The sequence below is a fragment of the Naumovozyma dairenensis genome, chromosome 1 (assembly GCF_000227115.2).
Source record: "Naumovozyma dairenensis CBS 421 chromosome 1, complete genome".
Classification (NCBI taxonomy): Eukaryota; Fungi; Ascomycota; class Saccharomycetes; order Saccharomycetales; family Saccharomycetaceae; genus Naumovozyma; species Naumovozyma dairenensis.
The window spans coordinates 1,536,347-1,558,930 of record NC_016479.1 but is presented as its reverse complement, the minus strand read 5'-3'; the positions used below and the strand labels follow the sequence as shown (position 1 = coordinate 1,558,930).

The 22,584-nt window shown below is 34.5% G+C and overlaps 12 protein-coding genes and 1 non-coding gene across 13 annotated transcripts; 10 read left to right on the top strand and 3 right to left on the bottom strand.

The window, feature by feature from the left end:
- Positions 1-95: 95 nt before the first annotated feature.
- NDAI0A06840 (uncharacterized protein) lies at positions 96-632 on the bottom strand (the record flags this gene model as incomplete). Its single annotated transcript, XM_003668033.1, has 1 exon — positions 96-632. One exon carries the CDS (start codon positions 630-632, stop codon positions 96-98), a length of 537 nt encoding a protein of 178 aa, XP_003668081.1.
- Positions 633-1,030: 398 nt separating this feature from the next.
- On the bottom strand, positions 1,031-1,104 carry NDAI0Atrna12V. The gene has a single exon. It is a non-coding gene; the product is annotated as a tRNA-Val (tRNA).
- Positions 1,105-4,767: 3,663 nt separating this feature from the next.
- Positions 4,768-5,886, bottom strand: NDAI0A06830 (SUN domain-containing protein; the record flags this gene model as incomplete). The annotated part of the gene is made up of 1 exon (XM_003668032.1): positions 4,768-5,886. One exon carries the CDS (start codon positions 5,884-5,886, stop codon positions 4,768-4,770), a length of 1,119 nt encoding a protein of 372 aa, XP_003668080.1.
- An 859-nt stretch (positions 5,887-6,745) lies between these two features.
- PAC10 (tubulin-binding prefolding complex subunit PAC10) lies at positions 6,746-7,336 on the top strand (the record flags this gene model as incomplete). Its single annotated transcript, XM_003668031.1, has 1 exon — positions 6,746-7,336. The coding sequence occupies one exon, from the start codon at positions 6,746-6,748 to the stop codon at positions 7,334-7,336; it is 591 nt and encodes a 196-aa protein (XP_003668079.1).
- A 392-nt stretch (positions 7,337-7,728) lies between these two features.
- On the top strand, positions 7,729-8,232 carry MRPL25 (mitochondrial 54S ribosomal protein mL59; the record flags this gene model as incomplete). Its single annotated transcript, XM_003668030.1, has 1 exon — positions 7,729-8,232. One exon carries the CDS (start codon positions 7,729-7,731, stop codon positions 8,230-8,232), a length of 504 nt encoding a protein of 167 aa, XP_003668078.1.
- Positions 8,233-8,513: 281 nt separating this feature from the next.
- On the top strand, positions 8,514-9,233 carry PRP38 (U4/U6-U5 snRNP complex subunit PRP38; the record flags this gene model as incomplete). Its single annotated transcript, XM_003668029.1, has 1 exon — positions 8,514-9,233. One exon carries the CDS (start codon positions 8,514-8,516, stop codon positions 9,231-9,233), a length of 720 nt encoding a protein of 239 aa, XP_003668077.1.
- A 556-nt stretch (positions 9,234-9,789) lies between these two features.
- Positions 9,790-10,728, top strand: SIT4 (type 2A-related serine/threonine-protein phosphatase SIT4; the record flags this gene model as incomplete). Its single annotated transcript, XM_003668028.1, has 1 exon — positions 9,790-10,728. The coding sequence occupies one exon, from the start codon at positions 9,790-9,792 to the stop codon at positions 10,726-10,728; it is 939 nt and encodes a 312-aa protein (XP_003668076.1).
- A 580-nt stretch (positions 10,729-11,308) lies between these two features.
- On the top strand, positions 11,309-13,171 carry NDAI0A06780 (uncharacterized protein; the record flags this gene model as incomplete). Its single annotated transcript, XM_003668027.1, has 1 exon — positions 11,309-13,171. One exon carries the CDS (start codon positions 11,309-11,311, stop codon positions 13,169-13,171), a length of 1,863 nt encoding a protein of 620 aa, XP_003668075.1.
- A 461-nt stretch (positions 13,172-13,632) lies between these two features.
- Positions 13,633-16,140, top strand: NAT1 (peptide alpha-N-acetyltransferase complex A subunit NAT1; the record flags this gene model as incomplete). The annotated part of the gene is made up of 1 exon (XM_003668026.1): positions 13,633-16,140. One exon carries the CDS (start codon positions 13,633-13,635, stop codon positions 16,138-16,140), a length of 2,508 nt encoding a protein of 835 aa, XP_003668074.1.
- A 485-nt stretch (positions 16,141-16,625) lies between these two features.
- RTG1 (Rtg1p) lies at positions 16,626-17,138 on the top strand (the record flags this gene model as incomplete). Its single annotated transcript, XM_003668025.1, has 1 exon — positions 16,626-17,138. One exon carries the CDS (start codon positions 16,626-16,628, stop codon positions 17,136-17,138), a length of 513 nt encoding a protein of 170 aa, XP_003668073.1.
- A 452-nt stretch (positions 17,139-17,590) lies between these two features.
- SIR2 (NAD-dependent histone deacetylase SIR2) lies at positions 17,591-19,198 on the top strand (the record flags this gene model as incomplete). The annotated part of the gene is made up of 1 exon (XM_003668024.1): positions 17,591-19,198. The coding sequence occupies one exon, from the start codon at positions 17,591-17,593 to the stop codon at positions 19,196-19,198; it is 1,608 nt and encodes a 535-aa protein (XP_003668072.1).
- Positions 19,199-19,889: 691 nt separating this feature from the next.
- On the top strand, positions 19,890-20,639 carry PRP11 (spliceosome assembly protein PRP11; the record flags this gene model as incomplete). The annotated part of the gene is made up of 1 exon (XM_003668023.1): positions 19,890-20,639. The coding sequence occupies one exon, from the start codon at positions 19,890-19,892 to the stop codon at positions 20,637-20,639; it is 750 nt and encodes a 249-aa protein (XP_003668071.1).
- A 597-nt stretch (positions 20,640-21,236) lies between these two features.
- On the top strand, positions 21,237-22,574 carry MTF2 (Mtf2p; the record flags this gene model as incomplete). Its single annotated transcript, XM_003668022.1, has 1 exon — positions 21,237-22,574. One exon carries the CDS (start codon positions 21,237-21,239, stop codon positions 22,572-22,574), a length of 1,338 nt encoding a protein of 445 aa, XP_003668070.1.
- Between the last annotated feature and the right edge of the window lie 10 nt (positions 22,575-22,584).

Sequence of the window (22,584 nt, the reverse complement as noted above, 5' to 3'; positions counted from 1 at the left end):
TTTATAGTCATTAAAAAGTATCTATTTCATATAGAAAAATGTACATATATTCCGCAAAGAAAAGGCAGCTATCCATTCATTGCTATGAATTATTACTAATCTAAGTCCAACTTCTCTACTGCGGTTTGATTAGAGTATTCAATCAAGGCCATTGTTGCAATCAAATGATCTTCCTCTTGCTTTAGTCCGCTGACTGTCAAACATGCAATTGGATACCCCAAGGAAGAGCAAAAAATTGGGACAGCACCGCCATGGAATGCATATTCTTTGGCGTCGACAAAAAATCTGTCTTCGGGTGTTTTATCACCTTTCTTGCAACCCATAAAGAAAGTGGAATGTGCAAATCTGAAAACAGTAGTTTGTTTTCTCTTAATCCACATATCATTATCGAATGAGGTCCCATTGGCAGTTGTTGCACGGAATAAACAATGCTTGTTTGGTAAAGTAATATCGATCGAAACAGCTTTACCTGGATATTGTTTTCTGATTGTATCTCTTACGAGGCAACCTAGATTGAAAGCATCATCTGCATCAAATTTTGATAAGACACATTTCTTTTCTAAGCTTTCTAGTTCTTCTAAAGTGGCCGTCCTAGACGTAAAACTGCGTAATAATGTTTGATCTAATTTCATTATTGATGGAAGCTTTCGTGGAAGTTGTCTTTTTGAATGAATAATAGGAAAAAACAATCCAATAAATTGATCAAGGATAACAATATTTATCAATTGACAGCTTGTTCTGAAACGTTCCGTATTGACTTTTTTTTTAAATACCTAACGTTAGATACAGACAATAAAATTTCATGTATCCCTCAATTTTAGGGGCGGCGTTATGGGCGGAGATAAGAGGAAAACACAGCGTTGGAGATATCAATCGTACAAACTGACGACAGTAAAAAAAATAATATAGAAGAATCCCGAATAATATATTCAAATTTAGCCTCTAGTACAGAAGGTCTAGACAATTATCTGTCCCACTCGGTAGAATATGAAAAGTAATTTTATTTTCAAAAACCAAAAAGTTATTAATTTGATTTCGCCCAGGATCGAACTGGGGACGTTCTGCGTGTTAAGCAGATGCCATAACCGACTAGACCACGAAACCATATTAATTACATTTTTTGGTTATAACGATATCATGACATCTTGTATAACATGCTGTGTTCTGCTGTGGAATGAAATCTCATGCCTGTATCAGCAGTGAATGTCTCTTACCTATAAGGGCTCGGAAGCATCCAACCTTTGATATCCTGTGTTATTCATATTGTAAAATTCCATCTTGAATGTAAATAAGCTTTATATGAGTTTATTTTAATTATGGTTAATAGTCTCTGGTAATATAAATAATAGAGTTCATTCTTCTTGAAAGTAAATAAAAATATAAAGTATAAAAAATATAATAATACTCACAAGCAGTTTAGGGGAGGGGTAACCTCTAGCGATCCAATAATTTTCATCACTAATGATCACTGAAAGAGATATAATTATCTTCTTATATTATGAATATCCTGCGGAAGATGTTTCATGCAAGAATGACCTTACACAACGCTACAAGAAACTTGAACTTGCTATATTAATAGATCACCTTAATTTGTGAAAAAAACAGTTTAACGTACAACTGTCAGCAAAAATAATAAGTCTTTTTTTCCATTTTTCTTCTTTTCGCTTCTATTTCATTTGAATTCAAACGACTCTCTATATCCAAAAATATTGGCTATATTACACGCGTACATTTTTCATACATTGAGTTCTAATCATAAAGATGGTAGGTTGTTCGAGTAATTCACAAGAAATAAAACATAAAAACACAAAAAAAATAAGATGAAGAATATACACAAAGATCAGTTTAAAAAAAATCGCATGAAAAACTTTAAATTATAAATATATATAAGGATAAATGAATCCATGGAACTTTGACTCCCTTTCTTTCTTGTTTTTCCTCTCTTGTTTTATTCAAATTCATTTAAATTTGTCTCTTGCATAATCATTATCATCATCACTCAAAGAAAATAATACCAAAACAAATAAACATCCATTAGTTTACAAAATACAGACTAATACCAAATGAAATATAGAACTTTAATTATCATTACATTGGAGATCATCACAAAATGCATATTTTGTGAGACCACGACACTGGATGGAAACGAAGGGGACATTCCAACACCAGTCTTGCCATCTTTATTGAAACAACCTTTCTACACCATGGGGATAGAGAAGGAAGAGTTGTCGGATGCTCTTGAGAAAAGCTTATCCTCTTCCTCTTCTGATGATGATGTGCTGGCAGATAATGAACTTACAATGGAAGATGTTCTATCTGAGTTGGAGGATTACGGTATAGAACTTGAAACAGATAGAGAACATGTCTCATATGAGTTTGTAGTAATCAAATAGTCTGAAGTACATATGTGCTTGTTTGCTTCGTCATCTGTCCCCCATGCGGTGCTGGTTACTTGATGGGCTAATTGCCAATGGTCCATAACACTAACGGTAGGTAAGTATAGGTGGCACACAAAAGTAAGTTCCCCGATTTGGGGCTCATCAACTGTCAATTGCCAATTGTCAATTTCTGAATTTCTGTTTGGTTTACATACATATTTATATACATTTAGTTGATATAGAAATACGCATATATACATTTAAATACACCAATCCTCGAGGATCCCTATATTCTTTCTTCATAAAAAAAATATTGAATTATTATTTACAAGTTATTTCTAGATAAAACCACTGACCATCCATTACTCGGAGGTGCTGGCATCAGGATGATAACATCCATTTCCAATACACACTGTCTCCAGAACACTTTTCATATATGGTTTTAAGGTCGGAGCTAAGAGTTGCAGATTGATCACTCCACACCATACATAGGTTCAAGTGATGTTTTTTTGTTAGGTTTTAAAGATAATGTAAGAGTACAGAAGTGACCACCATTTACACCTAAACTTTCAAAAGTCCAGCTAATGTAAACGATACATTATATCCATTTTCAGGCTAAAACTGTGACATATTAACCAAATAGACTAACCGATTGCAGATGAAAATTATGACGGTGATAAATTTCATCATCTGTGAGTGGCTTATAATTTCAGATGCGCATGCTATCTTCATTTGTTTTCAACCGGATTCATCGACGGCGCTAACCTTAAGAGAGCTGAACTAATTAGAATACAAATAAAAGTTCTCGAATAATGAGTTGCTGCTAGATTTGTCTTAGCGATTGCTTCCTTTTTCATATCCTGATGGGTGGTTTTTCCTCGAGAATTGCTTTCGAAAATTAAATATGATAATAACTTACTCTTATCATACCCTTATAAGTAAGCAATTTATATCCAGAATGACCCCCCCCCTCCCCATATAACTCAATTAATACAGGATTAACAGGGCACGATTCTTCGTAGGGGAAAGGACATGAAGAGTTGCGTTGACATAAGGGTAGTTGATCTCGATATTTATATACAGTTAGAATGCGCTTCTTTATCGACTTGTCTAATTTATTGTATAACGGTGCGCCTGGCTTTCTTAGTTTGATTTCTTTCTTTAACTAATCAAGCAACTAGGATGACTCTCTTGATCTTCAACCTATTAAGCCGGTGGGTAAGATTTCATTCTCATTAATCAGTGCGTTTGATCTTCTTAACCTATATGGTATTGTTCACACCTATTGTGGCGAGTTCGTAATATAACTACTTTTTTGTAAAATATAAGTTAGATAGTAGGTAAAATTCCGAACTTCTTAACAGCTAATTCTTATGGATTTATAATTCAGTTGTCCCCTTTTATATCGTATTGAAATAATCCTAATAAAGGTAATAGAAAGAACGAATTAAAAATACTTCCAATTCAAATTCAATCTTAATCTTTTTCCGAGCACTTTTTCTTCCTACGTCTTAACCTTTCTTACTAGCAGCTACTTTCCTCGAACAGACTTGTAAGAGTTAGCATGTACACACGTGCTTCGAATCTTATTTCTTTTGAACCTATCAAAATGTTGCAATCATTTCCTTTCCATGGCAATTTCCTGAGTTGATAATGATAATAAGAAGAGAAATAAAAGTAAGCTGGTATAACTTTTCTTCCCTAAGCACCGTAAATGGTAGTTACCGTAATTGTTGCATAGGAGTAAAATAATACCTTTTTGCAATTGGTTTAATCTTTGTTGGTATCGCTAATGCATAAATTACAGCTCGTAACACCGTGTCCAGGTCATCTGAGTAAAATGTTAACAGAACATTGTAGAAACTTGTACGCTTGATCTTGGGAAACTGATTGGGACGCTCGAGAACACCGTACAATCTGTCTGTGGTGGAAAGATTATCCTAACTATATTTTATCTTTATTTTATTTTTATTTTATTATTTTATCAATCCATTAAATTATCATGGAAAAGACTATTTTAGTTTACTACGTACGTATGTACCGTAAAGTGAAAAAGAACGAAGAAATTATATTATTGAGATGAAAGTATTCATATTCGTGTCAGGGGAGGTCGTCGCTGAAAGGAAGAAACAACATTTTTCCTTAAAACGTTTAAAAAATAAAAAATGTTTCCCAAAAAGATTTTGAGACGGAAGAGTGAACCTCGATTTAGAAAGCAGTTTATTATCCCATATCTGATTAACTACCTTTTTGTGCGTACAGGTTTATAGCTCACGTAAAGGATACCAGAAGAATTTAATTTAGGCCCGTAAGCAAAAGTAAACAAGTAAACTATAATAAATTATGCCTATATCTAAATATTAAATAAAAAAGAGTTTCGGACTATTTTTTAAACAATTGTCGTTGAAGTAACCCATTTAGTTTCAGTTACTGTATGTGTAGCTGTTATCCCTAGGGCATATTCATCTCTCTTTTGCATGTTATTGGAGCCTCCTCCACTACCGCTAACTCCACCACTCCCAGCATCAAAAACTTCAATTTTAGCCTTTGCACCCTTCTTTGCGGTAACTACACAAAAGTTACCACCACCTGCACCAGAACTACTTTGAGAGCTTGATACTCCGTTAATGTCGTTAACACTTGGGTCGATTGCACAATCCAATCCGTCACATTGAGATTTATCATCACAAGTAATTTTGATACCGAAAGTTGGTTTTTTGTCTTTAAATGGACATGAAGTTTCCAAGTAAATTGGATTCCAGCCAATTTTCACAAATGTGTTCCCATTAGAATCTGTATTTGCACCAGCTACATATGGAGACCAATTCCCACATGGGTTTGCAGTACTCCCCCATTGACATGCATCATCCACTCCCACGCCAGGAGGATTAATATAATAATGAGCAGCAGTTGAAGCCCAATAATCTGGTCCTGGAACAGCTAACGTCTTAGAAGATCCCTTAGAGACCAAAGTTGGGATCAACATCTCTTCATTACCTGGTAAGATGGTTTGACAAAATGAAACATCACCACCTGAGCAACTATTAACTGCAGAGACTGTCCCAGTACCATCATAGCAATAATCTTTATCAGAGTTCATTTTTTGTAAATTCCCATTAGAATCGCAATATAATCCACCATTTTGCGAACCTGGGTATGAATACGTTGTGACACTAGGATCCCATTGACCCATTAACTTACCTGGTTCACACGCATATGGACACCATGACCCGTAGGAACATTCTTGATCGTTATGCATGGCCCATCCGGCATTCTTACCTGATTTTTGAACTGCTACCATACCGTCATAATTGGGGAATGCACATGTTCCTCCACGTTTAGCCTTTTCATGAACATGCTGTGGAGTTGTAGAACCTTGTTGATTATCTGAAACAGTTACAGTTTCAGTGACAGTTTGCTGTAAATGGAATTTAGCAAATACTAGGACAGAAAAGATTGAAAGAAGGAGGAAAATAACTCTTTGAAAATTCATTTGAATTGAGAACATTGTTTTAACGATAAATATAGCAGGAAATTTCCTTAATTTGTTTCCATAACGTCACCAATTGGTAGCATATTTCAAAGGTATCAGGATATAACGAAGAAAAAGCATTGGAATGATGAACTTTTTTATAGGATTTGATTAAGTAACGTATATATTATCCAGCAAGGGTATTTAGGGGAGGGCATTCACTATTTGGGTCTGTTAATTTGTGTTAGATATACTTACAGCAGCGATTGTGTGTGTATGTTTAGTCAAATGAAAGTTTAAGTGTACATAATTAAAGTCTTAGATCATCTGTAGTTAATGACACAGGTAAAGAATCTTGACATCCTGTCTCTTACCTTTGGGGCTAGAACATTTTTCCGAAAGGAGAATAAACATCAACAAAATATTTTATATTATGTCATTCATTATTTTTGTGATGAATGGATGGGCAATGGTCAGTATCCTCTGAGTTGGTGTTGAGATTTGAATTTGTACCAGAAAGGGGAATGAGTGCACGGAATATGTATGGATTGAACGTTCCTTTATACACAAGAATACTGGAACCCCAAAAAAACGTGTCAGTTGAGTACGATTATCGATCAGACGTTAAGGGAGATATATGAAGGTTCAAATGGTGATAAACATTCTCTAATCACGTAGACCATCCCTTTGTTGTTATTGCTATTGCAGTGTCTCTTCATGATGTGTCACTTTAATGTTTTCTTACCCGTTAACCGTTAATGAATTTTGTAAAGCAAAAAAAAAAAAAATGTTTGAGTTCTTGCTATATACATACATAGATGGATAGATGGATAGATACGTGAAGACGCTAATAAAGAAATAAAATAATCATACTAAGGCATTCAAATATTACGATATGGACACATTATTTAACTCCACGGAGTGTAACCCAAGAGGTATCCCAGGCGCACCATTTGTTAATCAAGTGGAGGATTTCATTAAAGATCCACAAGATTTCGAATTATGTTTTAATAAGTTTCAAGAACGATTATCAAAATATAAATTTATGCAAGAATCTAAATTGACTACTGTTAAACAATTGAAGATTAGAATTCCTGATTTAGAAAATACTTTGAAAATCTGTAATAATCTTAAACGTCAATCTGAAAATAATGACGACGACGGTGATGATGAACCATTACAAGTCAATTATCAATTAAATGATACATTATATACAAAGGCTGAAATTAGTAAAATTCAAGATACAGTATGTTTATGGTTAGGTGCTGATGTTATGTTAGAATACCCAATAGACGAAGCCATTGAATTATTAAATAAGAAATTGAATGATGCTAAAAGAAATCTCGATACATGTACAGAAGATGTTGAATTCCTAAGGGAAAACATTACCACTATGGAAGTGAATTGTGCAAGATTATATAATTGGGATGTGGAAAGAAGACAAAATGAGAAAGAAACTGAAGCCATTAAAGATCTGAAACTTTGAAAGTAGGAAAAGTTAAGTCTGTAGGACACAACCCGTAGACCACCCTTTTTAATTGTACCTGTGAATTACAATGAACTAATAAGTAAATATAAGTGATAGAATGTATAAATAACATCATATATATATACGTACAATGATGTAAAAGACTTTTATTTGTAGAGTAACGTTCATTTATGGTTATATGTGAATAAGAAATATGTACGTATGTAGAAGCCTTCAAATTTAACAGGGCGCCATGAAAATCAAGAAATCATATACGTTTGAGATTGAATTGGGATTTCCAGTAATCGTCAAAATCTAATTTAAGGCAAAATCAAAACTAAGTTTATGAGAGGGGCATACAAGAGTACCTCAACAATAGATCTGTAACGATCCACAATAATTTTAACAACATGTCTACGTCTGGTTCATTGAAGTATTTTAATTCTTTACCGATAAAATTAAGAACATTTTTTGAAAAATATCCTCCTTCAATTAAATATGCTAAGAGTTCCACATCAATAAAGTCAATATCTGCAAATCCATTTCTACGAAATAGAAACCCAATCAATGGTAAATTCTATGAACCTAAATATTCGCTAAGAAGAATGAGTGACATTTATAAATTGGCTCATAGATACGGAGTACAGGATTTATTACCACCTATACCATCTAGTAAATTATTCTTCCAAGAGAAATATGATAAGAAGATTGCTGAGAATAAATTCATGAAGGGGGTACTTTTCCCTAAGGGTCACAAGTATGAGTTAGCTTTGGAATCCAAATTAAAGGCAAGAGAGGAAGGTATCAAGAATGCTGATAAAATGATAGCAGATGTTAAGGGTAAAAAATACGTTAATAGGTTAGAAAGGAAATCAAAGGATAAGACGTTAGAGAGTAATAAATCGTGGTTTTAATCAAATCAAAGAAATATGACAAGCTTGCTGCTTTGTTCTTTTATGTCTATGGCGAACCCTTTGACGACCGTACGTACTTTTTTATTTTTCTTTTTGGCTTGTAAATATTATATATAACTGTGAACATATATTTTTTTCCTTGAAAATCTCTAAACTATCCAAACTAAAAAGCATAGATAATCTTCATTCAACGGTCATAAGGTGTAAACATTGATTTACAATTGCATTCAAGAATACCCTCCCTCATTCGGATCAGTTAAAAAGAATAAATAAACGAGAGTATGTCATCAAGTAATGAATTTTTCGTTGAATCATTCATATCGAACAAGCAATTAAATAATAGTTCAGTATCCCTAGTAATACCCAGAATAACAAGAGATAAGATTCATAACTCGATATATTATAAGGTCAATTTAACATCACAATCATTAAGAGGTAATACTATGGTTCAATTGATTCAAGTTATAGTAAGAGATTTCGGTAAATTAAAATCACAATCACACTCACACTCAAGCGATACAATGGTAGTGCGGAATCATTTAGTCGGTGGTACTGAGTTTAAATGTTTATTGATGAAGATAATAGAATTGAAACCAACTATTGAACAAATATGGATATTATTGGAAGATCATGATGATACTGAATTTGATAATAAATACATAACGGTATTGATTATAACCTACATACGAATCCAATATTTTTTCATTGGTAAAAATGATTCATTGGCAAGAAAGTTTCAAGATATTTTCCAGAAATGTCTTAATAATTATACGAAATTGAAATGTTTCCAATTAGATGCTGATTGTTGGTCACCATCTTTATCCTTAAGTGAAGAGAGTGTGAGAATCATTTATATGGATGAGGTTGTTGATTGGTTACTTACTAAGGACAATATATGGGGTATTCCGTTGGGTAAATGTCAATGGGTTGCAGAAATTGGTGCTGTAGAGGAAGACAGTGATAGTAGTAGTAGTAGTAGTAGTAGTAGTAGTAGTGATTGATAGAGGTAAGGGTACGTGGATAGGTAGGTCATAAATATTCCATGTATTTTCTATTGAGTTTGTAACCCTAATTTTAACCCTAGGGGCTTGTTTATGTTACCCGGGACACCACTCCGAATTTTGTAGGGAAAATTTTTCAGGAAAAGCACACTCTGATAATTTGATGATGTGAAGGTATGTGGTTTCGTACGTACGTAGTAGTGTAATATGGTAATGAATCTGGTTAGTGTAAAAAGAACAAAGATCCCGTTAATTAGTTGATACAAGAGAGTGGATTGTTTAAGTTTAACACGTTCGTTAGTATTCTTCATACCTCATACTGACACACCCGCATATTATCATTACTTATCATCATTATCCCTTGTACTAAAAAAATAACAAAATATACTCTATTTCAAATAACCACAAATATTATCTTAATAATATTCTGTCCAATAACAACAATATATCATCATATTAATAAGCTTATAACAAACAACAGGATTTCCAAGAAATTCAGATAGATAGATAAAAGAAAAGCACTCGCACCTTATATTATAACTACATATAAAAGAAGATGTCGTCGAAAAGAGGACCTGATGAATGGTTAGAGACCATAAAAAAATGTCAAGCATTAACAGAAAATGAAATGAAACAACTTTGTGAAATGGTAAAGGAATTACTAATGGAAGAAAGTAATATTCAACCAGTACAAACCCCAGTCACGGTATGTGGTGATATCCATGGTCAATTCCATGATCTTCTTGAACTTTTCAGGACTTCAGGTGGGTTCCCTGATGATATCAATTATATTTTCCTTGGAGATTATGTGGATAGAGGGTATTACAGTTTAGAAACTTTTACACTTTTAATGTGTTTGAAAGTGAAATATCCATCAAAGATCACACTGGTGAGAGGTAATCATGAATCAAGACAAATTACTCAAGTTTATGGATTTTATGAAGAATGTTTAAATAAATATGGTTCCACTACAGTATGGAAATATTGTTGTCAAGTCTTTGATTTCTTAACTTTAGCTGCTATAATCGATGGGAAAATACTATGTGTACATGGTGGGCTTTCTCCAGAAATCAGAATGTTAGATCAAATTAGAGTCCTTTCAAGAGCTCAAGAAGTGCCTCATGAAGGTGGGTTTTCAGATTTATTATGGAGTGATCCAGATAATGTGGAAGCTTGGCAAGTTTCTCCCCGTGGGGCAGGTTGGCTATTCGGAAGTAAAGTTGCCAGGGAATTTAATCATGTTAATGGCTTGAATTTAATCGCAAGAGCACATCAATTGGTCATGGAAGGGTTTAAATATCATTTCCCTGAGAAGGATGTCGTTACTGTATGGTCAGCACCAAATTATTGCTATAGGTGTGGTAATGTGGCAAGTGTAATGAAAGTTGATGAAGAATTAGAACCTACTTTTAAAATATTCTCGGCAGTACCGGATGACTATATCCAAGAAACTGCAGTAAATCATACTAACCAAAGAGCTGGGTATTTCTTATAGAATTTTGAAAAGAACAAAAAACAATAGCTCCTTCTTTCCCTCCACAATTCATCGTCAATCATATTCATCCATTACTTTTCATTACTATAATATAAAGATGAAAATGAAACAAAAATAATAATAACAATAATAACTAAAAAAAAAAAAAAATAGTAATTAATGTAATTAATGTAATAACTAAATATAATGACAATTTCGCATACAATTCATTTTTGTTGAAAACCATCATACGTATAGCATTCGTCAAGAAAAATAACTATATTTCTTAAGAAGAAACGGACTACTCCAAACAAAATGGCTTACATCTCACATAGTACTTATAAATATTATATTACGTAGTTTCGCCCCGCCAGTATTCCGCTAAAGGTTTTATACTTTTAACTTTGTTCCCTCTATACAAACAAATTCGACATTGTATTCTACCCTTGTACATGCATTAACAATGTCTCTTCGCGAGGCGAGAAGTTTTAGATTCGCAACCCTTACGGAAATTTTTATCAAAACAATAGTCTAATATTAATGTCCCACTTAGTTTACTTCTAACTTGAACGAAATAGAAATGCATAAAAGCTAGGTGTTAATGCAAATTTGGCAATTACCTTTTATTCATCGAGCTGTCAAAGGAATTAGAATCGTCATGTCAAAAAGTAAGGATACTGTGAAGACATCAATTTCAGGAGCAAATGATGATAACAATAATAAATCTACCGAGTTTGAAAAGCACCTCGAAAAGGAAATTAAAACAGCAAAGGAATTACAAATAAATAAACAAAAAAGAAGGAAAGTTGAAAATTCTCGAGCTGCTAAAACAGTCGAGTTAAGAGATAAAAATGGATTCAAATTAAGATTAGTTGATGCCAATAAGAGTAAAAATAAGCAAGTCGACCCAGATTACGAAGTTTCTATTGAAGGTCCCTTAAGAAAGATCAAACCATATTATTTCACATACAAGACGTTTTGTAAAGAAAGGTGGAGAGATAGAAAATTATTAGATGTCTTCGTTACTGAATTTAGAGATCGTGAAGAAGCCTACTATAAGAAAACCATTGCTAATGGGGACGTATATTTGAACGATAAGCCAGCTAATTTGGACAGTTATATTCGTAATGGTGATCTTATTACTCATAAGTTACATCGTCATGAACCTCCTGTAATCTCGAAACCAATTCAAACTGTATTTGAAAATGATGATATATTGGTGATTGATAAGCCAAGCGGTATACCAGTTCATCCAACAGGTCGCTATAGATTTAATTCAATTACCAAGATACTAGAAAGAGACTTAAGCTATACAGTACATCCATGCAATAGGTTAGATAAGCCAACAAGCGGGTTAATGTTCTTAGCCAAGACACCAAAAGGTGCAGATGAAATGGGTGATCAATTGAAAGCCAGAGAAGTAAAAAAGGAGTATATAGCAAGAGTTGTCGGTGAATTCCCATTGGAGGAATTAGTGGTAGTTAAGCCATTGAGAACTATTGATCCGAAAGTTGCGCTAAATGCCGTCTGTACTATGGAAGATGACGGTGCAAGACATGCAAAAACCGTTTTCAAAAGGATCAGCTATGATGGCCAGACAAGTTTAGTGAAATGTAAACCTCTAACAGGTAGACAACATCAAATAAGAGTTCATCTCCAATATCTAGGTTTCCCAATTGCAAACGATCCAATTTACTCAAATGTTAGAATTTGGGGATCAACGATGGGTAAAGGTGGTAAAGCCGATTACGAAAATATAAGAAAAGCTTTGTATGAAATTGGTAAGACTAAGACAGCTCAATCTTGGTTTTATCCTGACTCAAAAGGTGAAATAATGAAAGAAGAAAAATGTCCTGTTTGTGAAACAGATCTATATACAGATCCTGATCCAAATGCTTTGGTATTGTGGCTACATGCATATCGTTATGAATCTACTGAACTTGATGAAAATACAGGTAAAAGGAAATGGTCATATCGTACCAAATTTCCAGATTGGGCTCTCCAACCTCATCGAAAATATATGGAACTAGCGATTGAAGAAGCCAAAAAGTGTGCTCCCACCACTACTGCATTCAGTGTTGGTGCCGCGCTTGTAAACGGAGTTGATATTCTATCAAAAGGATATTCAAGAGAGCTTCCAGGGAATACTCATGCTGAACAATGTGCTATGGAGAAGTACTTCGAAAAGGTCGGTAAACGAGAAATTCCTGAGGGTACGGTACTTTACACTACAATGGAACCATGTTCCTTTAGACTGAGTGGCAATGAACCTTGTGTACAAAGAATTATAGGAATGAGCGGGAAGATTAGAACAGTGTTTGTTGGTGTTTTGGAACCAGATACTTTTGTCAAAAATAATACAAGTTTATCTCTCTTAGAAGAAAAGGGGATTGAGTACATTCAAATTCCGGGTTATGAGGAACAATGCACTAAAATTGCGTTCAAAGGACATGACGATGTGTGATGGGGCATATCCCATTTTGATCCATATACTTATTTAATGTATTATAGAGGCCTTTTATATATCCGATTATAAGAATTTGATATATTTAACATTTTGAAAATACTTAATTATTTGGACACTGCATATCTAAGAGAAATGTATATGGTAAAAATAATGTTAGTGTATTTGTGACCGTATAGTGTAAGTTATTGCTTTTTCCACCTCTGTTCTTTTATGGCATTCTTTGAATATTTCGTTTTTTGTTTTAGGTTTTTCAGTTTTCGAAGATCATTTGTTACGTGGTGAAAAATTCCTGGGACAATTCGAGATCCAATGTTGAGTAAACATAACGCTAAATTCATCTTAAATTAACGACATTTCAAAGGCACAGAACAAGATCCATACTGCATCCAATTGAGTTTTAATTTATCATTTGTCTTGGAAAAAAAGCACTTTCCTTTACTTGGTCTAATTAATCAGGAATGTCCGCAAGAAGAAGAGGTGGAAAGGCCAAAGCCGCCTCAAAATTGGTCGCAAAGAAAGATACAGGTCAATTCATTGAAGCATTGAAACTGTACGAAAATAAAGAATATAAGAAGTCGATTAAGATCTTAGATGTTATCCTAAAAAAATCGAGTAGCAATACTGATTCTCTTGTTTTGAAAGGAGCTAACTTGTTTGCCTTAGGTGAGAAAGATGAGGCTGCTGTTTTGATTAAAAATGCTTTGGGAAAAATCGAAGGTACAAAAGCATCAAGTATTTGCTGTCATCTTCTAGGGATTTATATGAGACAAGTCAAAGATTATGCAGCTTCAATCAAGTGGTTTCAAGCATGCTTAGCCAATGGTTCCAATAATAACCAAATCTATAGGGATTTGGCTACATTGCAATCACAGACCAATGATTTCAAAGGCGCACTTGTCTCAAGAAAGGAATACTGGGAATCATATCCAGGCTATCGTGCTAACTGGACTTCGTTGGCGGTAGCACAAGATATTAATGGAGAAAGGCAACAGGCAATTAATACGTTATCCCAGTTTGAAAAATTAGCTGAAGGTAAAATTGGACCATCAGAATTATATGAGCACAACGAATGCCTTATGTATAAGAACGATATTATGTTCAAAGCTGCTGGCGGAAATAGAGACAAACTACAAAACGTTTTGAAACATCTTAATGTTATTGAACCAAATGTGTTTGATAAGTTCGGTTTGCTCGAAAGGAAAGCTTCAATTTACATGAAAATGGGACAATTCAAAGATGCTTCGATTGTATATAGAACTTTAATCAAAAGAAACCCAGATAACTTTAATTATTACCCATTGTTGGAGATTTCTCTAGGTATTAGAAGTGACAATAAATTAAGAAAAGCACTTTATGGAAAATTACAAGAATTCTACCCTAATTGTGAACCACCAAAATATCTGCCTTTGACGTTTATTCAAGATAAAGAAGAGCTTTCTAAGAATCTAGAAAAGTATGTTACTGCCCAACTACAACGTGGTGTTCCAGCAGCTTTCTCTAATCTCAAACCTTTATATAAAAAAAGAGGAAAGATTGTATCGAATGCATTAGAAGAAATTGTTTTGAAATACTTTGAATCATTGAATCCTAAAAGTGACCATATCTGTTATATCTGGACCGGTTACTATTTAGCCCAACATTATTTGTTTTTAAAGGATTTAGTTAAAGCACAACATTACATCGATACAGTTATTTCTCATACTCCAACATTAGTTGAACTTTATATTCTAAAGGCAAGGATTTTTAAGCATTTAGGCTTATTAGATGAGGCAGCAAGTATTTTAGAAGAAGGAAGACAATTAGACCTACAAGACAGGTTTATTAATTGTAAGACAGTTAAGTATTTCTTGAGGGCAAACAAGATTGATAAGGCGGTTGATATTGCCTCTGTTTTCACCAAGAATGATGATGCACCGAACGGTATTAAGGATTTACATTTTGTTGAAGCTTCATGGTTCATTGTAGAACAGGCCGAGGCTTACTATAGGCTACATATTAATACAGTAAAAGGAATTGAGCAGCTACCTGAGGATGATGCGGCAGACGCTACTAAATTAGCACAATTAAAGTGGGATGCCGAAAAATATAAAGGGTTGGCATTGAAAAGATTTTACGCTATCTCTAAGTTTTATAAACAATTTGAAGACGACCAGCTCGATTTCCATTCTTATTGTATGAGAAAAGGGACACCAAGGGCATACTTAGAAATGTTGCAATGGGGGAACTCGTTATATACAAAACCTATCTACGTTCGTGCAATGGAAGGTGCTTCTAAGATCTATTTCGATATTTTCTCTGAAAATTCAAAGATAGGTATTGTTGATCAAGATTCATCGGCATCATCTGCTAACTATAAAAAGGTTAAGAAGGAATCGACAAGTTTAAGAAGACGTAAAGAGGAAGAGAAGAAGATTGTAGCTGCATATGGAGAGGACCAAGATCGTGATGTTTTCGGAGAGGTGCTAATTAATACAGAAGTCCCCTTGGAAGAATTTGCATCCAACTTTTATGACAACTATTGCAAACAAGTAAACGAAAATGAAAAAGATTTCGTTTTAGAATTTGAATACCAATATAAGGCAGGAAAACTGGTGCTGTGTTTTAGTGCCTTGACTAAGTATGCAAAGAAATATGGAATCAAAAATGGTATGTTTGGAGCAATGGCTATCATGTTATTACTAGGGACAAGAGATTCGATAACTACTTTTGAAACCATAGCTAAGAAGGTGGTTCTAAAGGGATTTGAAACTGATTTCGCTAATTTCCCAATACACGAACGTGAGAATGAAAATTATGATTGGTTAACCTTTTTTGAAGAAAATTATAGTTCCAAGGACTTCAGTGCACTGCTATATTTCAGAAGAAACGGAATATTCGATCCTTCTCGAATTTCAAGTATCATATTAGACAGATTGTCTAATTACGAGCCGTATGTCAAGGATGCCGTGTTACAGTATGAACTATAAGCAGCATGATCGTACTGTTATTATGCAGACTAAATAGACAAATATTACCCAAAATAAATTCATATACGTATAAATATATATGGAACTTGTTTTATAGTTATTGTAGATTGTCGGAATACTCGGACGTAAATGACATAGAAACTAAGTGAGCACAACCTCGTATTTCTTGTAAAGAAGTATTTAAATTATCAGGGTTGTTTTTTTTGACCATACATGTCTGAGTCTTGGATTCTATGGCCACCATATTAGACAGAATGTTGTCCGAGTTGGAAATGAAATTAGCCGTTTGAATTGTCTTATTACCCGGTCCAATAAATTAAAAAGCAAAGATCGAAAATTCTTTAGTATAGACTAAATTGACATCATGATTTGGTCGAAGTGCTTGACAGATACAGACTTATTATTAGAGGAACTACGAATGTAGTCTTCTTTAATGATAAGACTGCCTTTCTGAAGCACAAAATCACTTAAAACAGAATAAACAAATGAATACTATACCAGAATCAGTTTCGTCGTCGGTCACATCCACAGCAAGTATGCAACCCTTTCAAAATGATCGAAAACGTAGAGATAACATAAATGATAGAATCCAGGAATTATTAGCCCTAATACCCAAAGAATTTTTCACTGATTACTATAATAGCATTAACAGTGGAGAATCTACCTCAGGAGAGACGCCAGGAAGTGCGTCCACACCAAGACCGAAGGGTACAGGTACGCGAGATGGGAAACCGAACAAAGGCCAGATATTGACACAAGCAGTAGAATATATAACGTTTCTTCAAAACGAGGTTGACAAAAGGAACAGAGAAGAAGTTGAAATGATACTAAAGATACAGAAACTAGCGAGGATGGTAAATAAGAGTATCGATGACGTGAATCTTGAGAATACCAGTGCTGAAGTCGAGTTATCCAAGATAGGTGTTGGGCCCTTGGCCAATGTTGTATCCAGCAATACTATCGATGATGCCCCCACAAGAGATTCATCGAATAATTAATCGGAATACAGATAATGGCCGTCATCTGCATAGGCAAACTTGATATGACAACAAAATCTTGCCAACTTGTATTGTTATATATATATATTACATCTCGTGTGTACTACGTACATAGCATTGCATTAATGAAACAATGATATGAATTATCGCAACAGACGAATATTTGTTCGCCGAGTTTGTAAAATGGCCGAACAGTAACGAACGATTTTGGAAGTACCAGCAAACAATACGCGAAAGTTCATGTTTGTTGGAAAATTTTAAGAGTTTTGCATATGCTTTCATGCAAATCAACTGTGGACAGTATTTGTATACGAATAGTAGTGTTTATCGAATAAGCTGTTGGAAGAGTTTACCCACGGTCAAATATTCTTTTACCTGTTTCTGATATTAACTGGTATAAATCATATAATATTTTCCACCTCGAGAATATATTCGCATCTTGCTATTAATACATGCCAACTATGACATCCAAACAAAATGATACCAAAAAGCATGAATATGACGCGTCACCTCATCTGGGAGCTAATGTTAAGAAACCAAAATTAAGGCCAGTCGAAAATCCAATCCAAAATAACTTAGATAAAAAAGGACCATCTACTATGATGGGCGTCCATGGGGTGAAGGATAATGCCATCAACACAAAAAAGTCGGGTAACATAAGCCAAAACCTTGCTGATGATATGGAACGCTTGAAACCTGTTGCGCCTAGTAAACCAATTTTTATCGGTAAAAATCCATTATCTAATAAGTTGGTGTTCCCAGCTTTCTCTAAAGAGGATACTTTGAATGCTCGAATGTATTTGAAATATATGGGTTCAAAGAGATTTCTCGATGCATATTTACCTAATGAATTGAATTCATTATACCTCTATTGCCTGATAAAACTACTGGGTTTTGAGTGTAAAGATAGAGAATTAATAAGGAATATATATAAATATGTTGAATCGAACGAATCCAATTCCTTCGATAATTTAATCTATTCAGATCTTTCAGATCCATTACATAAGAAATTCACTGTGCGACTAATTAAAGATTTACAGAAAGCAATTAATAAAGTTCTATGCACAAGATTAAAACTACCGAATTTTTCCACTATCGATAATTTTGTTGATGCTTTGAAATCTGCAAAACAAATTTTAGTGTTAACTGGGGCGGGTGTTTCCACATCGTTAGGTATTCCAGATTTTAGATCCTCCGAGGGGTTTTATTCAAAAATAAAGCATCTTGGCCTTGATGACCCACAAGATGTTTTCAATTATGATATATTCATGCAAGATCCGTCTGTATTTTACAACATTGCAAATATGGTTTTGCCGCCGGAAAATATTTATTCACCTTTACATAGTTTTATTAAAATGTTATACGATAAAGGTAAGCTGTTGAGGAACTATACACAAAACATTGATAACTTAGAATCGTATGCTGGTATTCCTGCGGATAAACTGATCCAGTGTCACGGTTCATTCGCCACAGCATCGTGTGTAACTTGTCATTGGAAACTACCAGGTGAAAAAATATTCAGTAATATCAGAAACCTGGAGTTACCTCTTTGCCCATACTGTTACGAGAAAAGGAAACAATATTTTCCAGCCTCTGATCCTAATGAAGAGACGCAAGTGGAAAATCCGTTGAAAGACAGAATATTGAACTCATTTGGAGTTTTAAAACCAGATATAACATTTTTTGGGGAAGCATTGCCTTCAAAATTCCATAAGAGTATTCGAGAAGATATTTTGAAATGTGATTTGCTCATCTGCATTGGTACAAGTCTTAAAGTGGCACCAGTCTCAGAAATTGTCAATATGCTACCGGCGAACGTTCCACAGGTCCTTATTAATAGAGATCCTGTAAGGCATGCTGAGTTTGATATATCATTGCTAGGTTATTGTGATGAAATAGCAACACTGGTAACTCAAAGATGTGGGTGGGAAATTCCTCATGTAAAATGGAAGGAGTTAAAAAATACTAGATATTCATTTCGATGCAAAGAGAGGGGATGTATGAAGTGGTGCCTATCAAATAAGACTTTAAATGCTATAAATGTATATATACTAATATAGAAACTATATTTGTCATTCATTTCTCATATGGAGATTCTGCACTTTTGTTAATTAATATTCATGGACAAAACATATCGAAAAGTCTGAATTACTACGCTTTGATATATCATCATGTGGTATGTATATAATGTATGTATATATCTTTGCATGTCAGTTACCTTCCCTTCCCTTCGATCCTGGATGTAGACTAAAGGCTTCGGAACGATCGGACATGGGAGGGGTAGGAAATACTTTTCTAACCCCCCCCCCCCCACACCCCAAATAAAAATTTCAACCCCCCCCCCCAATCCCCATTTATAGAATATTGAATATATATATTAATATGGTCCCTTTTAACTTAATTACTGGTTATCATAATAAATACTTTGGTTATTTATCTGTACCGCCAATTCTACCCCCAAATTTTCGGTTTTACCCCCCAACTGTACCTCAATTGAAGGGCTTGTAGTCCGGCTTCTACCCCCAAAGTTTTTAGTCCAACCCGACCCCTCTACCCAACCCCTCCCATGTCTGCGATGCTATTGTTAGCGCCTTGTGTAGTGTGGAATTTTTTGAGAACTTGGGATTGTTATTTACATTTGTCTAGAGAAAATTATTAATACATTGTTTACTACTTTAGAAAGACAGCAGGAGGAGAGAACGTGCAGTTTCTTCAAAACTATCATATTTATTCTCTAGGCACCGCAGGAATATGGACTACCAAAACAGAGCTGGTTCCAAGAAAGGATCTGGTGGTATCGCTTCAGATGCTCAAGCTAACCTCCAGAGAAGGAAGCAAGTGGATGAACTACTGAGAAAAAATGAAAAAATCCAGTATACATTTGAAGAGGATAATGAAGCTACTTCATCGCAGCAGAATCCATATATCTACAAAAATCATTCAGGGAAGTTAGTATGCAAACTATGTAATACTATGCATGTCTCTTGGTCGAGTGTAGAACGTCATCTTTCCGGTAAAAAGCATGGTTTAAACGTACTAAGGCGTGGAGCAAAGCAGGAAAGAGTAACCGCTATAGGGTATAAAAAGGATGGAGAGCATCTTACTGAATTCCAAAAATCGGTTGAGTTAAGTAAGCAATCTTTGAAAAACAACGGTATAATTCCTAAGTTTAAAAGTATAAATGTTAAAGATACGCAAACAGGTCTTGTTGGTGTTGCAATACAGGTCGACTATAATACCGAAAAAGCTGTAAACTCATCCGAAAACGAAGAATCTCCGACAGAGAATTTTACATTCCCGCCTTTCATTAGAATTGTTTCTGGCCTGGAATTGTCATCATCTAATGAAGATGGTAAGAAATATCTTGTGATAGCATATGCACCTTTTGAAAATATCGCTTTTCAGTTGCCAAACAAAGAAATTGTATTTAATGATAATGACCAAAACAAAGATGCTGTCGATGAGTTGAATAAAAATGTACTTATTGGGATAAGGATTTGAAGAGGTTTTATACTCAGATATTCTTTAAGTAACTGTACGCATATCAATTATGCCATTTCACTTACCATAACAGGGGCAGATCCGAAGAACACAAATGGACAATTCAAAGAAACTTAGGTTACCATATCCAACGCAACCTAATATCAGACATATACTTTTATTGCAAGAGGTTATCTGCACTAGAAAGATACTCGGCTCTCTTTTGAGTTGCGATTCTAGGCTAGAATATAATGCCATCTTACTAGGGTTGTGAAAAAGATGTTTTAGCACAAATTACATATCATCTACAGTATTCTATAGTCTACCCTTGATGACCTATATACTCTAACTTATTTTTGATTATTACCTAAAGATTAAGTAGATTCCTTTAAATATATCTCAATGTGTAATCTTTAGAAATGCTAGCGCCCTGCTGCACTACTAAATAATATTTTTGTTATGCAACTTTTCTTAAGACTCGGTTAATGAGCTGTCTGCCTGCACCGTTACTTATAAGGTATATAACTTTGTCGTAACGAAACTAAGTTTATGAACATTTATGTCAACATAGAAAGGCCATTTGTTACTGTTCTCATAGTGCATTCTACATAGAGAATAATGTTGCGAATAAGGCACATCCACAAGCCTCTATTGAATAATTTGCTTCTCTGTCGGTATCTTCATCAGACATGCAATTTCCTCGACGTAAATAAAGCCAAACCTCAACCTACCATTGCGAAGAAAAGATTTGAAAATGAGCAACCTCTCTCTAGTATTGAAGAGGAGAATTTATTTCAGAATGTTTTAAGTGAAATCCAAGAAAAGTTTGGCTCTAGAGTGGAGAATGCCAAAGATATTGCAGCAATGTTGCCAAATACGGACGAGTCATCGTCTGTATTAGCCTCTAGTCGATTCAACTCAACGCCAAAAGGTCAGATTCAACGAAGTCAACAAGCCATAGAATTTGATAGACAAGACAAAAAATTACTAGAATTTTTCAAAGGGAAATTAGAAAAGAAAATTAAAGTACAAGAGTCTGATAAGTCCTCCATTCCAATCTTGCAATCTCAAAATGAAACCCTGAAAAAAGAAATGACGTATTTAGAAAACAAAAATGAGTTAAGTGCCAAATCGTTGGATGAATTAGCCATTTCCTATACTGAAAGGACTTTGCCTCTGGAAGATTTAAATCTTGATCGGGTGAAGTTCGAAAAACTAAAAGGAAAAGAAAGATATAAAGTAGCAATGGATAATATAATGGTACCTTACATCGAATATCTTCGAACTTCATTGGGGACTGATTATGCTGTATTGGATTGTGTAAAGAAGTTGATTGAAAAATACCTCATTAATGGAGATACCATTTCCAATGAAGACGAACATGACGGCACCAATGAGAAGTTAGGACAATTGGAGCCCTTGGAAATTATAGAGATGGTGACTCAAAACTTGGAAGTTTCATCTAACGAATTACCGCAACCGTATCGCATAACTATACCATATGTTCTAACTAAGCTCCTTGATCCTGAATTTATGCCGTTACCAGAAGACAGAAGATACCAGATTATTTCTTACATCTATAAAGAATGTAAGAGATCTTCGGATGTTACGCTATATTTGAATGTTTGTACTGTCGAGCTCTATAATATTCTGTTGGATTTATCGTGGAAGAATTTCTACGAAGTTAAAAAATTGAAGACTATAATAACAGAAATGACCATCAACGGTGTATCCGGAGATATCTACACATTAGAAATCCTCGAGAATGCGGTAAAAGGGATGAGAACAATGAATTCGGATGATATTGATGATTTATATGACGGTATACCCTTACATCAAGAAACGACGAAGAAGGAACCGCTTACAGTTAGTGTTGTTTGGTCAAGAGAGACCACTACCGATCTACATTTCATTGATAATTACATTAGACAATTGAAGCAGGATATAACAAGTTGAATACGTCACT